The sequence below is a fragment of the Phacochoerus africanus genome, chromosome 13 (genome assembly GCF_016906955.1).
Source record: "Phacochoerus africanus isolate WHEZ1 chromosome 13, ROS_Pafr_v1, whole genome shotgun sequence".
Classification (NCBI taxonomy): Eukaryota; Metazoa; Chordata; class Mammalia; order Artiodactyla; family Suidae; genus Phacochoerus; species Phacochoerus africanus.
In genome coordinates, this window is record NC_062556.1 from 24,093,544 (window position 1) to 24,109,431 (window position 15,888).

At 41.6% G+C, this 15,888-nt stretch overlaps 1 protein-coding gene across 3 annotated transcripts in view; it reads left to right on the top strand.

The window, feature by feature from the left end:
- The window catches only part of EPSTI1 (epithelial stromal interaction 1), a 105,876-nt gene extending 90,240 nt beyond the window's left edge, over positions 1–15,636 (top strand). For all 3 annotated transcript variants that reach the window (XM_047755645.1, XM_047755646.1, XM_047755647.1), the window contains 3 exons: positions 7,463–7,536; positions 11,212–11,311; positions 15,120–15,636. In XM_047755645.1, coding sequence (XP_047611601.1) covers positions 7,463–7,536; positions 11,212–11,311; positions 15,120–15,128 — 183 coding nt within the window. In that variant the 3' untranslated portion in view covers positions 15,129–15,636. The remainder of the gene's footprint in view (positions 1–7,462; positions 7,537–11,211; positions 11,312–15,119) is intronic.
- Positions 15,637–15,888: the final 252 nt, after the last annotated feature.

Below are 15,888 nucleotides of genomic sequence, written 5' to 3' on the forward strand. Positions count from 1 at the left end.
CGAAAGTAGTTCTGGCCGGGGTGGGCACAGATAGTGGCACCTTTTGCAGTGTTATCCTCATTTACTAAACACCTTTGGCTGATATTTACAGGAGTTCTGCTCTTGGCATCTCCTAGATGACTCTCTCTCTCTATATATATATAAACGTTTGACTCTTCTTTCCTCCTTCCTTTCCTGCCATCCTTCCTGCCCTATAGCACGTGGAGTTCCCAGGCCAGGGATCAGATCTGAGCTGCAGTTGCACCCTGAGCTGCAGCCATAACAATGCCGGATACTCAACCCACTAAGCCAGGCAGGGATGGACTCTGCTTCCCAGCGCTCCCAAGATGCCACAGATCCCATTGCACCACAGCGGGAACTCCGTTATGTTGTTTATCGAAGGACTTAAGTACTTCTCTGTATGGAGCTCTGTCTGGATGCAGGCACGCGTGTAGAGCAATGAGAAGACACACACTCTTTCCTCGGGGAATCCTTCATGGATGCACTTAAAATGTCGAACAACATGCAGGAACATTTGTTCCTCGTCCCTCTTCGCTGGCGTCCCTTCCTTCAAATTCCCACGTCACGTTGCTTGAACCGTGTTCAGCAACGCATTTCTTTCTGCTTCGTATCACAGTTGTGTCTGGGTCTGTCTCCCTCATTCTGCTGTGATTCCTTCAGGGTGGAGCTGTATCTTTTTTTACATCCGTAACTTCAGCCTGCATCCAGGTGTCTGGAAAATGGTGGATGAACCCCAAATTTGTGTTGAGTAAGACAAGGCTTGACATTGTCTCAGAGGCTGTGTGGTCACGTCCCTCCGGCTTAGAGTGTTTTGATTTTCTTAATAGCCAAAGCCCAGTGCTCGAACAAGAACAACTGATTTTGTACCTGTCCAGTGAGGTATTGCACGTCTGTGTGGGAAGCATGTAAGTGAACCAGGAATATGCTTATAAAGCCTGAAGATGCATCCACAGCGGCTGTCCGTTCAGCAGAACAAATTAATTAGTCGAAATTATCTTTCGTGGCACCAAAGGAAAACCAACCTCGCCTTACTAAATACCGTTTGCTGGGTATGGAATAATAAGCCAGTGTGCAGTGGACCTAAGCTTTCCCGCCTACCATCTGGGGCAATGTTCCTGCATGATGATGCCCCGTCAGCTCCCGCCCCTGCTTCCCTCCTGCTCTGTGCTTTCTCCTCTCCTCCATCCTTGTCTCTGTAATAGGATGCTGGTGTCCTTCTCTTACTGTGCTTTTTTGTTGGTTTGTTTTTTGGCTTTTTGGTGGTGCCTGTGGTATGCAGAAGTTCTCAGGCTGGGGATCAAACCTGCACCACTGCAGTAACCAGAGTCATAGCAGTGACAATGCCAGATCCTTAACCCACTGAGCCACAAGGTAACTCCTCTTTTTTGTTCTCTTTTTTTTTTCTCTCCCTGACTCTTCTTGGCTTCATGACATAGTGTTTTTTCTGTTTTACATCTTTACATATTCAAAAGTATATGTCCTTGGCGTTCCTGGTATGGCTTAGTGGGTGAAGAACCCAACTCGTATCCATAAGGATGTGGGTTTGATCCCTGACCTCACTCAGTGGGTTAAGGAGCCAGCATTGCCACAAGCTGGGGTGCAGGTCACCGTTGCAACTTGGATCTGGCATTGCTGTGGCTGTTGTGTAGGCTGGCAGCTGTAGATCTGATTGAATCCCTAGCCTGGGAACTTCCATGTGCCATAGGTGCAGCCCTTAAAAAGAAAAGAAAAGAAAAGAAAATATATTTTCATTGGGATTTTTAAATAAAGGAAAGCATCAAGAAACAGCAGTGGCCCCCTGCTCAGATTAGTATGAGGAACTAATATATCCACATGGTTCAAAAGTTAAAAAAACAAGCCCTATTTGTGATATTAAATTATCATTCCTCTGCCCACTTCTCCTCCATGCTTTTATCTCTAGTGATAATCAGTTAGCATTTTAGTATGTTTTACCATAAAAATGTTTAAAAATATGAATATACACCAGCATATAAAAGTGGAAGTGGGGAGTTCCTCTATGGCTCAGTGGGTTAAGGACCTGGCATTGTCACTGCTGTGGCTTGGGTTCCGCACCTGGCACGGGAACTTCCAATATTGTGAGCGTGACTGAAAAAGAAAAAAAAAAAGTTGAAATGGATATATGTGTATCTTTTTAATTTACATGGAATAGTCCCAAGAAAACTGCTCTGAACCTAATTTTTATCATTTAATGCATCTTGGCGATCTCAACACAGTCCGTGCCCCACAACTACCTTTTTGTCTGTGACTATTGCATAGCACTGTTTTGTGGAGGGTCTACCTTGTGCCAGTTCCTTGGTAATGTGCATGAAGATGTTCTCTTGAACTTCGACTGTTTCCGTAATAGAAATGTGACTCTCCTGATACCCCTATCTTTGAGCGTTTCTGCAAGGGATGTATACACTTTGCATGCTGAGGGTTATTGCTGAATTGCTCTCCAAAAACTAGTTTTTGCCATCTTAGACACGCCCCCAAAGTGCTAGAATATGCCTGATTCTCCATCCAACTTTTCTAGTTTTTGTCAATATGGTAGAAGAAAAAATTTTCTCTTATTGTTTTGATTTATGTTTCTTTGATTATGCATGAAGCAGATGACTTTTTAATTTACAGGCAGCCTGGTTTATCTGCCAACTTCCTCCTCCTAGGCTTGACCTTTTTGCTGTTGGGTGGCTGTGTTTTCCTTACTGGTTTATATAAGTTCTTACAGCTACTTCCTCAGGCCTTCTCTGAGTCTCCATCTAAAACAGGAATGAGCTCCTGAGCCTCACAACAGCGTGTTTAATCCTCTGCATAGGATTATCGGCAGATACTTTTCTTGCTTCTCCATGGGCTTCATTTTTTCAAAAATATAAGCTCTTAAGGCGCAGTGATTTCATCTATCTCATCCCCATCATGTAGCTTCAAGCCTGCCTCATGTCTTTTTTTTTTCCCCCCCACAAAATCAAAATATTTTATTTGTTCTTTTGCACATGACACTGTTAAAACTGTCCTACGACACATCAATACTGCTCTCCAGGAGCTTACAATCTAAAACAGTCAGCATTAATTGTAGACCCAGTGATTAAGGCATTATCAAATGCAGACTTTTGTATCTTTAGATGTATCTTTTGAGAGAGGCTGGAGGGGCAAAGCCTGCCTCATAAGAAGCACTCAGAAATTTGTGCATGAATGAAAGGAGGAATCATTGAACTAGCCTATGTGTGTCATAAACATTTTCTTAAGGGTTTTTTTATTTTTTAAGTTTTTTTCACAATTGAAGCTTTGAATTTCCAGGCAGCCAGATTTATCCATCCTTTTGCTTTATGATTTCTGGACCTTTCTTATCCAAGTTTATAAATAAACTTACCCATGCCTCTTTTGGAAACGTCTATGGTTCCATCTTTTAGGTTCAAGTCCTAGGGCTCTATAAAATTTATTTTGATGTAAAAATAAGGGATCTTATTCTAATTTTTCTCACGTTAGTTGGCAGGTCCATCATCATTCATTGAACTGTCTCTCCTGCAAGAGTTGAGCAGAACAGCTTATGTAAGCTATGGTTTCCACATTGTAGGTCTTTTCCTGGAGTCAATCAAATTGTTTTAACTGTTGCAGTTTCAGGACCTGTTTTTAATGTTTAGTGGTGCCTGTTCTCCCTCATTTCTTTTTTTCAGGATTTTTTTATTGCTGTGATAGTGTATTTATTTTTTTCCAGATAAATTTCAGGGTCATTTTTGCCAAGGCTGAAAAAAATGATCTTAAAATTATTTTAAAGAAATATGTAATAATTGGCATATATAAACATGCAAAATATATGTGTATCTTATTTATTTATTTTGTCTTTTTAGGGCCACACCCGCAGCATATGGAAGTTCTCAGGCTAGGGGTCAAATTGGATCTGAACCAAGTCCGTGACCTACACCACAGCTTACAGCAATGCCAGATTCTTAGCCCACTGAGTAAGGCCAGGGATCGAACCCACATCCTCATGGATACTAGTTAGGTTTGCTTCTGATGAACCATGATGGGAACTCCTAAAAATTTTTTAATTAAAAAATTTTTTTGACCACAACGGGCTTGTCATGGAATCTCAGTTCCCAAACCAGGGATGAAACCCAGGCCACAGAGGTGAAAGTGTCAAGTCCTAACCACTAGACCACCAGGGAACTCCCAAATGTATGTTTTAGTTTTTTAAAAATTCTTTGTCTCATGTCTAGAGCTGATGAGTTTAGTTTGTTGACAGTTCATGTTATTACACTTAGGCTGATATTAGAAGTTGCCCCTCGAAGAAATAGGTTAATGCATGTGGGAAGGATTATCATCCTTTGACAAGAGCGATTTCAGTTTGAACTTAGATTAGATGGGTTCTGCTAGAACTTTTGAGTGTAAATGGGCCTGAGAGTTCTAGATATGGCTGTTTATACTTGAGTATGATTAACTACTGACAAGTGGCCCTTGATCTTAGCTGAGTAGTTTGGGTGCAGCTTTGCAGAAGATGAGGAACAAAAAATCTAAGCTCTAGTCTTTGTTTTGGTCTTGAAGAGCCATGGGGTGCTTGACAAAATACTTACCCTGAGTCTTTGATCCTCTGTTTCCTCATCTATAAAACAAGCATAATAATGCCTCTCCATTCATTCATCAAATAGCATTTTATTTACCTGCCTACCTTTAAGAATTGTTGTGAGGATGAAGTAACAGAATTCTGGTATAGTTCTTGTTTGAAAATGTTGAGGTCTTCCGGTTAAACAGCACACTTTTTTTTTTTTTTTTGAATTTTTTAATGATTTTTATTTTTTTCCATTATGTTGGTTTATTGTGTTCTGTAACTCTCTACTGTACAGCAAAGTGACCCAGTCAACACATATCTATAATATATATACATTCTTTTTCTCATATTATCCTCCATCATGTTCCATCATAAGCGACTAGATAGAGTTCCTTCCCGGTGCTATACAGCAGAATCTCATCCACGGCACTTTCTAAACATCTCATTTGCTTATCTCTAGCCCCAATCTCCCTGAATCCCACTAAAAAGACAACAAAGGAAATGACTTTTGGAAAAGGCATAAGAAGCCAGGACATAGAACAGAAGAACAGACCAGGAGACTGCCGCAAAAGAAACAACACCCAACAAAACCAAACAAAAACTCCCCTCAATTTTGGAAGCTGTACACTAGAGCAGGAAAAGGCAGAACTCAATTTGCAAGAAGTGGTTGGACTCAAGGGTTGAAATGGTCCCCATACAGGCTTGAGGTTAGAAGCACCTGATACCTCTGAAGGTTAAGGTTGAAAAGAGGATGGCTTGGAAATCTAAACGAGAAGCTGTAAGACCCCTAGAGTCCTTCCCCCACCACACTGAAAGTCAAAAAAAAAAAAAAAAAAGTTGTAAGGCTGAGGGATAAGGATGGTGGTGTACCAGGAAGGGAAGCTCGAGTTGGGGTGGGGTGGAGGTAGTCGTAGAAATATATTAGAGATGTACATCTTCTCCATGGTAGGAAGCCAAAAGAATACATTTATTTGTTAAAATGAAGAAATAGAAAAATACTCATGCTTTGAAGAAGAAGATAGGAGTTCCCTTCATGGCTCAGCGGTTAACGAACTCAACTAGGATGCATGAGGATGTGGGTTCAATTCCTGGCCTGACTCAGTGGGTTAAGGATCTGGCATTGCCATGAGCTGTAGTATAGGTCAAAGACGCAGCTCAGGTCCTGGCATTGCTGTGGCTGTGGTGTGGGCCGGCAGCTGCAGCTCCAATTCAGCCCCTAGCCTGGGAACCTCCATATGCCGCAGGTATGGCACTAAAAAGCAAAAAAAAAAAAAAAAAAAAAAAAAAAAAAGGAATTGAAAGCGATTGTTCTGATGAGGACTGAGGAATGGAGCTTCTTTTATTTTAGTCTAAGCCTAGTATAAGTAGTACTAGGCTTAGTGGACTTACTATGCACATATATTAAAATGACAAAAATTAAAAGGAAAGATTGTATGCCATGGTGGGAAAAGGAGTCTCTAGCACAAAGCTTGGCATCTAAGTGTTTAATACATAGGAAGAACGGTTGAATGAATGTTATTCATTTATTTAGAAAACTCTCTAATTTTCTCCTTGCTATTGGTGCTAGATAGAAATTAGACTTAAACAGTGTGCTTTAGGGATTAATGAGTGACAATTTGAATGACCACAGTATAAGAAACCAATCTTTTTATTTTGGAGAATGTAGAATGTTGGAAGGACTTCGAATAAAATTAAAAGAAGAAAATATCAGTCTGAACTTTGAATTTACTGTATACTTTTTTTGTTGTCTTTTTAGGGCCGCACCTGCATCATATGGAGGTTCCCAGGCTAGGGGTGAAATCAGAGCTATAGCTGCTGGCCTACACCACAGCCACAGCAACGTGGATCCAAGTTGTGTCTGCAACTTATACCATAGCTCGTAGCAATGCCGGATCCTTAGCCCCCTGAGCGAGGCCAGAGATTGAACCTGTGTCCTCATGGATACTAGTCAGGTTCCTTACCACTGAGCCACAACAGGAACTCCTATTTGATACTTCTTATCCAGGAAGTTTAGGGGTTAAAAAATAAATATGTTGGTATGTGCTTATCAAGATGTGACAGCATTTTCTCTCCCAGAATGCTGCTCTGATTCAGGCACTGACTTATGACACGGGGCCTGATAGCTCTTCTTTCTGCCTTTTTCTGTCTTTGCCATGAGGTTATGATGTGGTCTGGCCCAAGGCATAGGCAGTTGAGCATCAGCGAGTCTCTGGCCTGTAGTTCTTCAGGTTAATACTGGAAGCACAGTAACTAAGGGTGGAAGTGAAGTTGTCTCTTTCAAGATAATCAGAATGTCAGAAGCTAGAGGTGTCGTTGTCGTAACACCATCTCCTACTAGAAGCAAAGGATCCCCTCCAGGCATTCCAGAGTTCTGCTCCTATTTCTTCTTCTAGTGTCAGAGTAACTAGTCCGTGATGGGTGAGTGATTATTCTCCAGGGTGGAAAATATTCCTCTAATAGCATCACACTACAGAATTGAGTCCAATCTTTATTTGTAAGTAGCCACACGTTTGTTGGGAAAGAGAAGCTAGAGAAATGACCAAGAAATAGGGTATTGCGTAACATTCCTTAAGGAAACGGATTTGTTTTTCTTTGTGAGGCACAGGTGAGTTTGGCTCACCTTGTGTTTTCCTCTGTGTATGTTGTGCTCATTGTCTAATATCTTGAACTTGCACATTGGCTTTCTAATCTCACAGTTTTACACTCACGATGTTATTATTTGATGTTATTATTTGACTAAGGCACAATTATTTTTGCTACCCAGTTATATAAGAAAATAATTTCCCATGGAAATAGTCCTTAAGTAAAAGTTTCAAAGATGAAATATCGCACCAGCTAAGGTTAAATATGTAATTGATTTGGGTGTCTTTTGTACAGCCATGTTCGTTGAAAACCATATTTCACAACTTTTATTGTTCCTAGAGTGAATTACTGGAATTTAAACGACAGCAACAGGAGGAAGAAAGAATTAAAACCCACCAGGCTGAACGCAGAAGGTATAAATGGCTAATAAAATAAGCATCCTTGATTAAAATAATTACCTATAAAATTTTTGCTGTGTTTTAGGAAAACACTATAGCAATACAGAATACAGTTTTGGAATCTATATTACCTTTTTTTGTTTGTTTGTATTTTTAGGGCTGCACCCATGGCACATGGAGGTTCCCAGGCTAGGGGTCAAATCGGAGCTACAGCTGCCAGCCTACCCCACAGCCACAGCAACGCCAGATCTGAGCCGAGTCTGCAACCTACACCACAGCTCCTGGCAACGTCGGATCCCCAGCCCACTGAGCGAGGCCAGGGATCAAACCTGCAACCTCATGGTTCCTTGTTGGATTCGTTTCCGCTGTGCCACGATGGGAACTCCTCTATATTAGCTTTTTAATCTTTATGTCATTGGTGTGGTGTGTGTGAGGATGCCAACTGACAACACACATACATGCACACACGGGTACACACATATATACACACACACTGTCCAGATTTTCTGAATTGGTGATGTAAATTGACACTAGAAAGTGGAATCAGCTTTCAAGCTGTGTGTTTATTTAGGTTATACTCAATTTTCCTCCCCCGGGACAAAGCAGATTAATCCTCTTTTACCATTTGTAGACTACTTTAGAACAATTGCACTAGTATAGATGGTAAGATACTCATACTTGAATGTAAAAACTTAGACAAGAACTACCATTAAAGTTGTTTTATGTTGGAGTTCCCATCGTGGCTCAGCAGAAAATGAATCTGACTAGCATCCATGAGGATACAGGTTCGATCCCTGGCCTTGCTTAGTGGGTTAAGGATCTGGCATTGCTCTGAGCTGTGTGGTGTGGCAAAACAAAACAAAACCTCATATTGTATTTCTATAAAACTGGTTAATAGTAGCCAGTTATTTCTCTGGATTGCTGAAGATTAATTGGATTATAAAGCTTTAAGCATTTTAAAGATAGTGATAGGTCACATTAATAGGCCCCATTGCTAAGAAATCAATTGTCAGTGGGCACCCAATAAAAATGCACTGTTTAACTAGAGGTGGAAAAGATTACTTTTTTGTTAGAGGAAACTTGACCTCATTCTTTGATCTCCTTAATGCTGAATACCTAAATATTGGTGGCACCATTTATTTCCCACACCTTATATTCTTTCTATTGATTCTAGTTAAATGTAGATCCAAATTTAATCCAGGAGGAAATCTCTGTGGCTAATAAAGTCAGTAACCAGTTCTGAAACAGCAGATCAAGTCTTGAACCATATTTTATGCTCTCCATCAGTTTTGGAAAAAAGCTTATGTTTGTACTGCTCTTTGAAGTTTACCGTGAGCTTTTCCATCGTATCATTGAAAATACTCCTTTAGTCGTCTCTTCTTGAGTGAAAGAGCTGTCTCCGTTCCTGCCGAGGGCAACACACAAATTCTGTAGTGGGAACCTGGGCTTTCTCCAGGGACATAATTTCACTGGAGTCAAGAAGGCGGTGTGTTTTCCACTGCCTGAAAGTTCAAATGGCAAAACCCAGCAGCCCTGAGTTTTATAATAGAAGCTGGTGGATCACAAGCTTTCCAATGAATCCTGTAATGATTGAACCTGATTGCATCTGAACCTGATCCAGCCTAACTTTTTTGAGTAAGAGAAGAAAGTTGAGACTCCAGAGGGAAAAGACAGGGCACTGGGGATCAGAGACTTGAAAGGATCTGGGCTGCAAGCTGGAAATTGGGATGAACTGGGTGGATGGATCGAAACTTGAACCAGCCATGAACAATAGTTTTTATCCCAGTTAATGCTGAGAAGAAAATCCAGGCGTTCCTGTCGTGGCTCAGCAGAAATGAATCTGACTAGGATCCATGAGGATGCAAGTTCCATCCTTGGCCTCATCAGTGGGTTAAGGATCTGTCATTGCCGAGAGCTGTAGTGTAGGTTGCAGATGTGGCTTGGATCTGGCGTTGCTGTGGCTGTGGTGTAGGCCAGCAGTTACAGCTCAAACTGGACCCCTAGCCTAGAAACTTACATATGCTGTGAGTGCAGCCCTAAAAAGACAAAAAAAAAAAAGAAAAGAAAAGAAAAGAAAAGAAAATCCAGAGCACCAGCTTGACTGCAGTGGAATGTACATAATTTCTAACACTAGTAAACAAAAATATAAGCTGGTACTTCCCACCCTTCAATTTGAATTCTTGATAGAAATTGAAAAAGTCATCTCTTTATCATCCATAATCTCTAGTTGACCTGCTCCTTATGCTGTCCTCTTACTAATGTGCTCAAAATGGAATCCCATCACCTGTGTACATGACATGTCATCCGTCTTTGAGTGTTTGAATGAACTGAAAGCAGTGGACAATGAAACGCACGCACCACCCTGGGTGGTTTCATGCTGCAGCTGCAGTCACGGGAGCAAGCTGCTGAGGGGACCAAGTACCCCTCTTACGTATCGGGGCACACTGTGTCCGGGCTTTGTTCTAGGCACTGGGCATAGGCCTAAATAAGGCAGAGAAGGTTGCTGATTGCCTGGAATTTGCAATCTGGAGGGAAGAATGGGAAGCCAACAATTGAACAGCAAGGTACTTTCAGACAGTGTAAGTACCATGAGGACCACGTCACAGGGTGATGTTAGGGAAAGACGGGAGGTGATAATGCCTCAACGAAGAGGTGACATCCAAGAATAAGAGCCAGTCACATTAAGATGGGGGGACGGTGAAGCATTCAATCAGATATCCCCTCCTTTTTTTTTTTCTTTTTCTTTTTTAGGGCTGCACCCATGGCGTATGGAAGTTCCTAGGCTAGGGGTCCAATTGGAGCTGCAGCTGCCGGCCAACACTACAGCCACGGCAACGCAGGGATCCAAGCTGCATCTGTGACCTACACCACAGCTCATGGCAACACCGGATCCTTAGCCCACTGAGCAAGGCCAGGGATTGAACTCGCATCCTCATGGATCCTAATCAGGTTCATTACCACTGAGCCACAATAGGAACTCGGGATTTACTTTAGCCAGACTGGCAGTGGGGTCCAAGGTCAATGGGAGGGACATCGGTCCTGTAATAAGAGCACCATAGAGCGATTTGGGGGTTCTCTTCATATTTGCATTCTTGCTGAAGCAGCCATCTTTTCTCAGCCTCTGGGTTCATGCCTGGCATGGTGCTTAGGGCTGCAGTTGAGTGGGTGACCATGGCAGTTGGCAGAACTGGTAGAAGTGGATAAGTGAAACTGAAGAATTTATGCCCCTGGGAGTTCCTGTCATAGCTCAGTGGTAATGAACCCGACTAGTAGCCATGAGGACACGGGTTCGATCCCTGGCCTCGCTCAGTGGGTTAGGGATCTTGCAGAGCTGTGGTGTAGGTTGCAGATGTGGCTCGGATCCCGTGTCACTGTGGCTGTGGTGTAGGCCAGCAGCTGCAGCTCTGATTTGAGAGCCAGCCTGGGAACTTCCATATGCCGAGGGTTCAGGAAAAAAAAAAGAATAATTTATGCCCCCTTTAGCCTGAGCCTGGAATGGCACCAGCTCCCGCAAAGGACCTCTCACAGCATGTCATGTGGTTCTTGTGAAAAGAAGTTTCTGTAGATTTCTTCTGAGCTAAACAGGGCTAGCAGTCCCCACTGTCTGTTCATTCAGCACATTAGGTTCTCAGAAATCTTTTAGCCCAGCAGCAAGCTTTCCACTTACACACATTTTTCATTGTTTTAAAGGGTAAATAATGCCTTCCTGGACCGACTCCAAGGCGAAAGTCAACCAGGTGGCCTCCAGCACTTTGGAGGCTATTGGAATATGAATAGTGGTAACAGCTGGGTGAGTTTTATTTATTTTTTTCCTCAAAAAAAAAAAAAAAAACTTTCAAAGTGGAAGAAGAAAAACAATGAGAATTTTAAAAATATGTTGTGGCCTTGTCCCCAGACATTATTTTTTTTGCTGTGCTGTTGAGCTGTGTGATAGGCAGTCAGCCAGGGTGATTACTGTAAATTCCACAATAGCTTCTGAGAGATGGATAAAGTCCTTATTTCAGCACCGGCCAATGCCAATCCCAATAAAAAATGACACCTGCCCTTTGGTTGCTGTGTGATGGCTTAGACTCTAAGGCTTTTGTTTTTTTTTTTTAATCACCCTTTGCCCAGACTTACAACAAAAACAAATGAGCGTTTTTTTTTTTTTTAAGGAAGATTTTCGGTGAAATATGGTTATAAAAATAATAAACCTTCTCTCGTAATATATTCAGTGAAACTAGCACCTCAACTAGGAAGCAGTGTTTAATTTTTCACTATGAAATGATTTAAAAAAAAAAAAAAAACCCTACAGCAAAAGGCGCTTTTGGAAAATGAAACACCCTTACAGATTTCTGCGAAGAAAACCTTGCCGCTGTTCTGTAATATGTGTATTATGTGTTCTGTGTGTAACATATATTATTGAAACAGAACCAAAGCTTTGGAATGTAGGGGGTTGTGTGGTGGGCAATGTGTACAGAATCAAAGCCAACTGCAGTGGGTTTTATAAGTTCATGGAAACCCAACTGTCTATGTATCTACTGAAAAAAAAATGGAACCGATAGAAATCTTTAAACTGGTAAAATACAACAACATAATCAAGTGCTTGCTGTCCTGGAAACTCTAGAGAAGATCACCCCTAAGGACAAAAGAGCTTCTTCTTCTTTTTTTTTTTTTTAGCAATAATTATTTTTAATTATGGTAAATATATTTTTTTAGACATTGTGCTATTATGCACTTAATAGACTACAGTACAGTGTAAGCATAACTTTTATACACACTAGGAAACCAAAAACTTATATGACTCATTGTATTGGTGTATTCTTTTTTTTTTTTTTTGGTGTTTTTTGGGGCTGCACACGTGGCATATGGCAGTTCCCAGGCTAGGGGCAACGCGGGATCCAAGCTGCCTCTGTGACCTGTGCCACAGCTTGTGGCAATGACAGATCCATCCTTAACCCATTGATTGAGGCCAAGGATTGAATCCATATCCTCATGGATACTAGTCAGGTTCTTAACCCACTATGCCACAACACGAACGTCCCAAAAGGTCATTTTTTGAGAAGACAATCTACAAGGAATCTTATCTGCATGTTTCCTTGGAATACATCTGGTAGTTAAAACTTATGGATAGATTTCACAAACATATATATATATGGTAATTGAATACAGGCACATTTGTAGAAAATGCATTTTGGCTGTGTCTATTTATTGTAACATATGCTCACGTGTATTGCTATGGCATTCAATACGGGGACAATTTACAAGAGAGAGGAAGGAATCACAACATATCTTTGTATCTTTGCTTTTTTTTTTTTTTTGATCTTTTTGTCTTTTTAGGGCTGCACTCGCTGCATATGGAGGTTCCTAGGCTAAGGGTTGAATCGGAGCTGCTGCCACCGGCCTACGCCAGAGCCACAGCAACTCCAGATCTGAGCCACGTCTTGACCTACACCACAGCTCATGGCAACGCCGGATCCTTAACCCACTGAGCGAGGCCAGGGATTGAACCCTCAACCTCATTGTTCCTAGTCGGATTTGCTTCTGCTGTGCCACAGTGGGAACTCCTATCTTGGCATCTTGAGTGACGATTGAAAAATTGTTGACTTACAAGAATATAGGAGTCCTGTGGGAAATTGGGTATTGTGAATTTAAGACATTATCCACGTTTATAGCATTTTTAAATTGTGAAATGTGATGGAAACACAGATTTCGGACAGGACTTGGAAACCTCCTGTGTATTTTCTCCTCTACTTAAAAACTCCCCCAACTTAAAAGGTACATGTATAGAGAAAAATACCTGGGATGGGAGGGAAGATGATGGGATGAGTAAATGAATCCTTCCTGGGCTGCTATTAGGGAAACGAGGATTTGGGAGTCTGGCTCACTGCTGACTACTGGTAGGTCTTATGTAAGTGAGCTCTGCCTATCTGATTAGGTTCCGCATGGACAAAAAGAAAGACAGGCATATCCAAGTCCAAAGTGGTAATTGGCTTTGTTTTTTCTTTGTCTCTGTTCCTTGAGAGTAAACAAAAAAATTGAATAAAAGGGTAAAACCAAAGATGTACATTACCTTTAAATATATGTGTGTGTGTGTGTGTGTACATGTATATATACACACACACACACAATTTTATAGGAAGCCCTTAAGGAATACACAAATTAATGGAGCTATATCTTGTCAATGGATAGGAATGAGCTCTCAAATAATCTATTGATTTATTTCAATTCTAATCAGAGCAAAGAACCAAGAATAGCCAATTTACTCCTAAAGATAAAGACGTATATATGGCACTCAAATATTAAATACGGTATAGAATTGGCACAGGCAGAGCAATGTTGGAATTTGGAATGTCATTGTATGACAGAGGGCAGGGCACACTCTTGGGCATAAATAGCCTCTTCAACAAATGCAGTTGGGACAATTGGGTACCCATGCAAAATCATAAAAAAACCAATTCCAGGTAGATTAAAGCTTATAAAGAGGAAGACTTTGAATTCCAGGAGAAAATAGACTATATAAAGTTGAACTAGGGGGAGTTGCCATCATAGTGCAGCGATAACGAACCCAGCTAGTATCCATGAGGACATGGGTTTGATCCCTGGCCTTGCTCAGTGGGTTAAGGATCTGGTGTTGCTGTGAGCTGTGGTATATGTTTCAGACATGGCTCAGATTGTGCATTGCTGTGGCTGTAGTGTAGGCCGGCAGCTACAGCTCTGACTTGACCCCTAGCCTGAGAACCTCCATGTGCCATGGGTGCAGCCCTAAAAAGCCAAAAAAAAAAAAAAGACTGTATAACTGTATATATGTGTATGGTGTATGTGTGTGCATGTATATATATATTTATATACATATAACTGAATCACTTTGCTGTCCAGCAGAAATTAACACAACATTGTAAATCAACAATTCTTTGATTAAAACATGACAAAAAAATTACTTCACATGATCGCTTCTCTGCTATTAGTAAGTGAGACCCTTTGAGAGGCTATGGAAACTCTGACTCCTGTGTCTTCAGGGCAGTTAAGCACTTGCCATGACCCATAGGCAGTCTGAGGTTTTAGATTCCAAGGATGTTAGAGCAGCAGTAACCTGAATCTTGGGTACCTTGGCTCGGCAGTCTGGGAGGCTTGATGGAAATGACATGACCCTTGGCACGTGGGGGTGGGGGGAGGCGCTGGGGGAGGCAGGGACTCATTTAGCCTCGCTCCTTTTCTCAGGTTCCGCTTAGCCATCACCTTCCTACTGTAGAATTCAGCACACCTCTACCCCGCACATTTCCATTTAAATTGCTCTGGCCCACACTTGCCATAACCATGGAGGTGGGTGACAATGTTTGTGAACACTATTCCTTGTGACCCTTGTTAGCCTCTCTCTCAGAACACAGCTGATGAGCTGTCACTCAATAAGCCATTCCTTTGTTGACAGAGACCAGACCGTCTTCTGGATCAAAGGCAGTGGAACTTGAAACGTACACATTTCCCTGCGACTTGAAATCATTAAAAAAATTAGTGGTGCCCTGAGGGTGTTCTTTGCAGGAACGTCATTTTGGACTTACAGAGGCTCTGAATGTTATTTGGTTGCTGGTACTAATTTTTTTGTTTTCTTTTTCTTCCAGGATAGATGAGAAATATTTGAGTCCATCTGGCCTTTGTCAAGTGACCTTGAAAAACTGCATGAGATGCTTTTTCTTCAGGCAGCTTTGTTCAGCCTCACTGTTTTTACCTTGACTTCACTGTTGAGCATCTGGGGGTGGCTGGTTTCTCCCTGTCATTCGTTACGCGTGTTTGCAGGAACTGATTGCAGAACTCATATTTAATCTCTACTGCCAGTGAAATGTTATGTTATTTTTCTAATTGGTTTCACCTCTTACTGGAAGGCTAATTACAGCCCTATTAGTAAGATGGAAAGGGGGGGAAACTTTGGGTGCTTTCAGGTTCCTGGGAGCTGTGGGCGCTGCATGCCTGTCTCTCTGAACAGCCAATTCTTACCTGATTCTCAGATCAGGTTGTGGGGGGCGGGGGGTGGGTGCAGGAGTAGCTTTGGCTTCAGTAGATTTGCATGCAAGGCACCAAGGTGAGCAAGCGAAAGGAAAGAAATCTTTTATATGCTCTTAAACAAACTTATAAATAAAATGTGAACATTTTCTATGTAAATGGTATGTGTTGGTTCTTATCGCAAAGCTCTTGAGTGTTTCTCTCTTCAGGGATCTTATTGTTATTATTTTTTAATCTGCTCCCTTACAATCCATAGAAATCAAATGCAGTACTGTGATCACTATCGGGTTTGGCTTCGGTCTTGATTGACTTACTAAGACTCTTCCTCTGGTTTTTCAGAGTGGCGCAGTTCATTTTCTGAAAGGCCATAACAAATCAGTGGAGGAATTC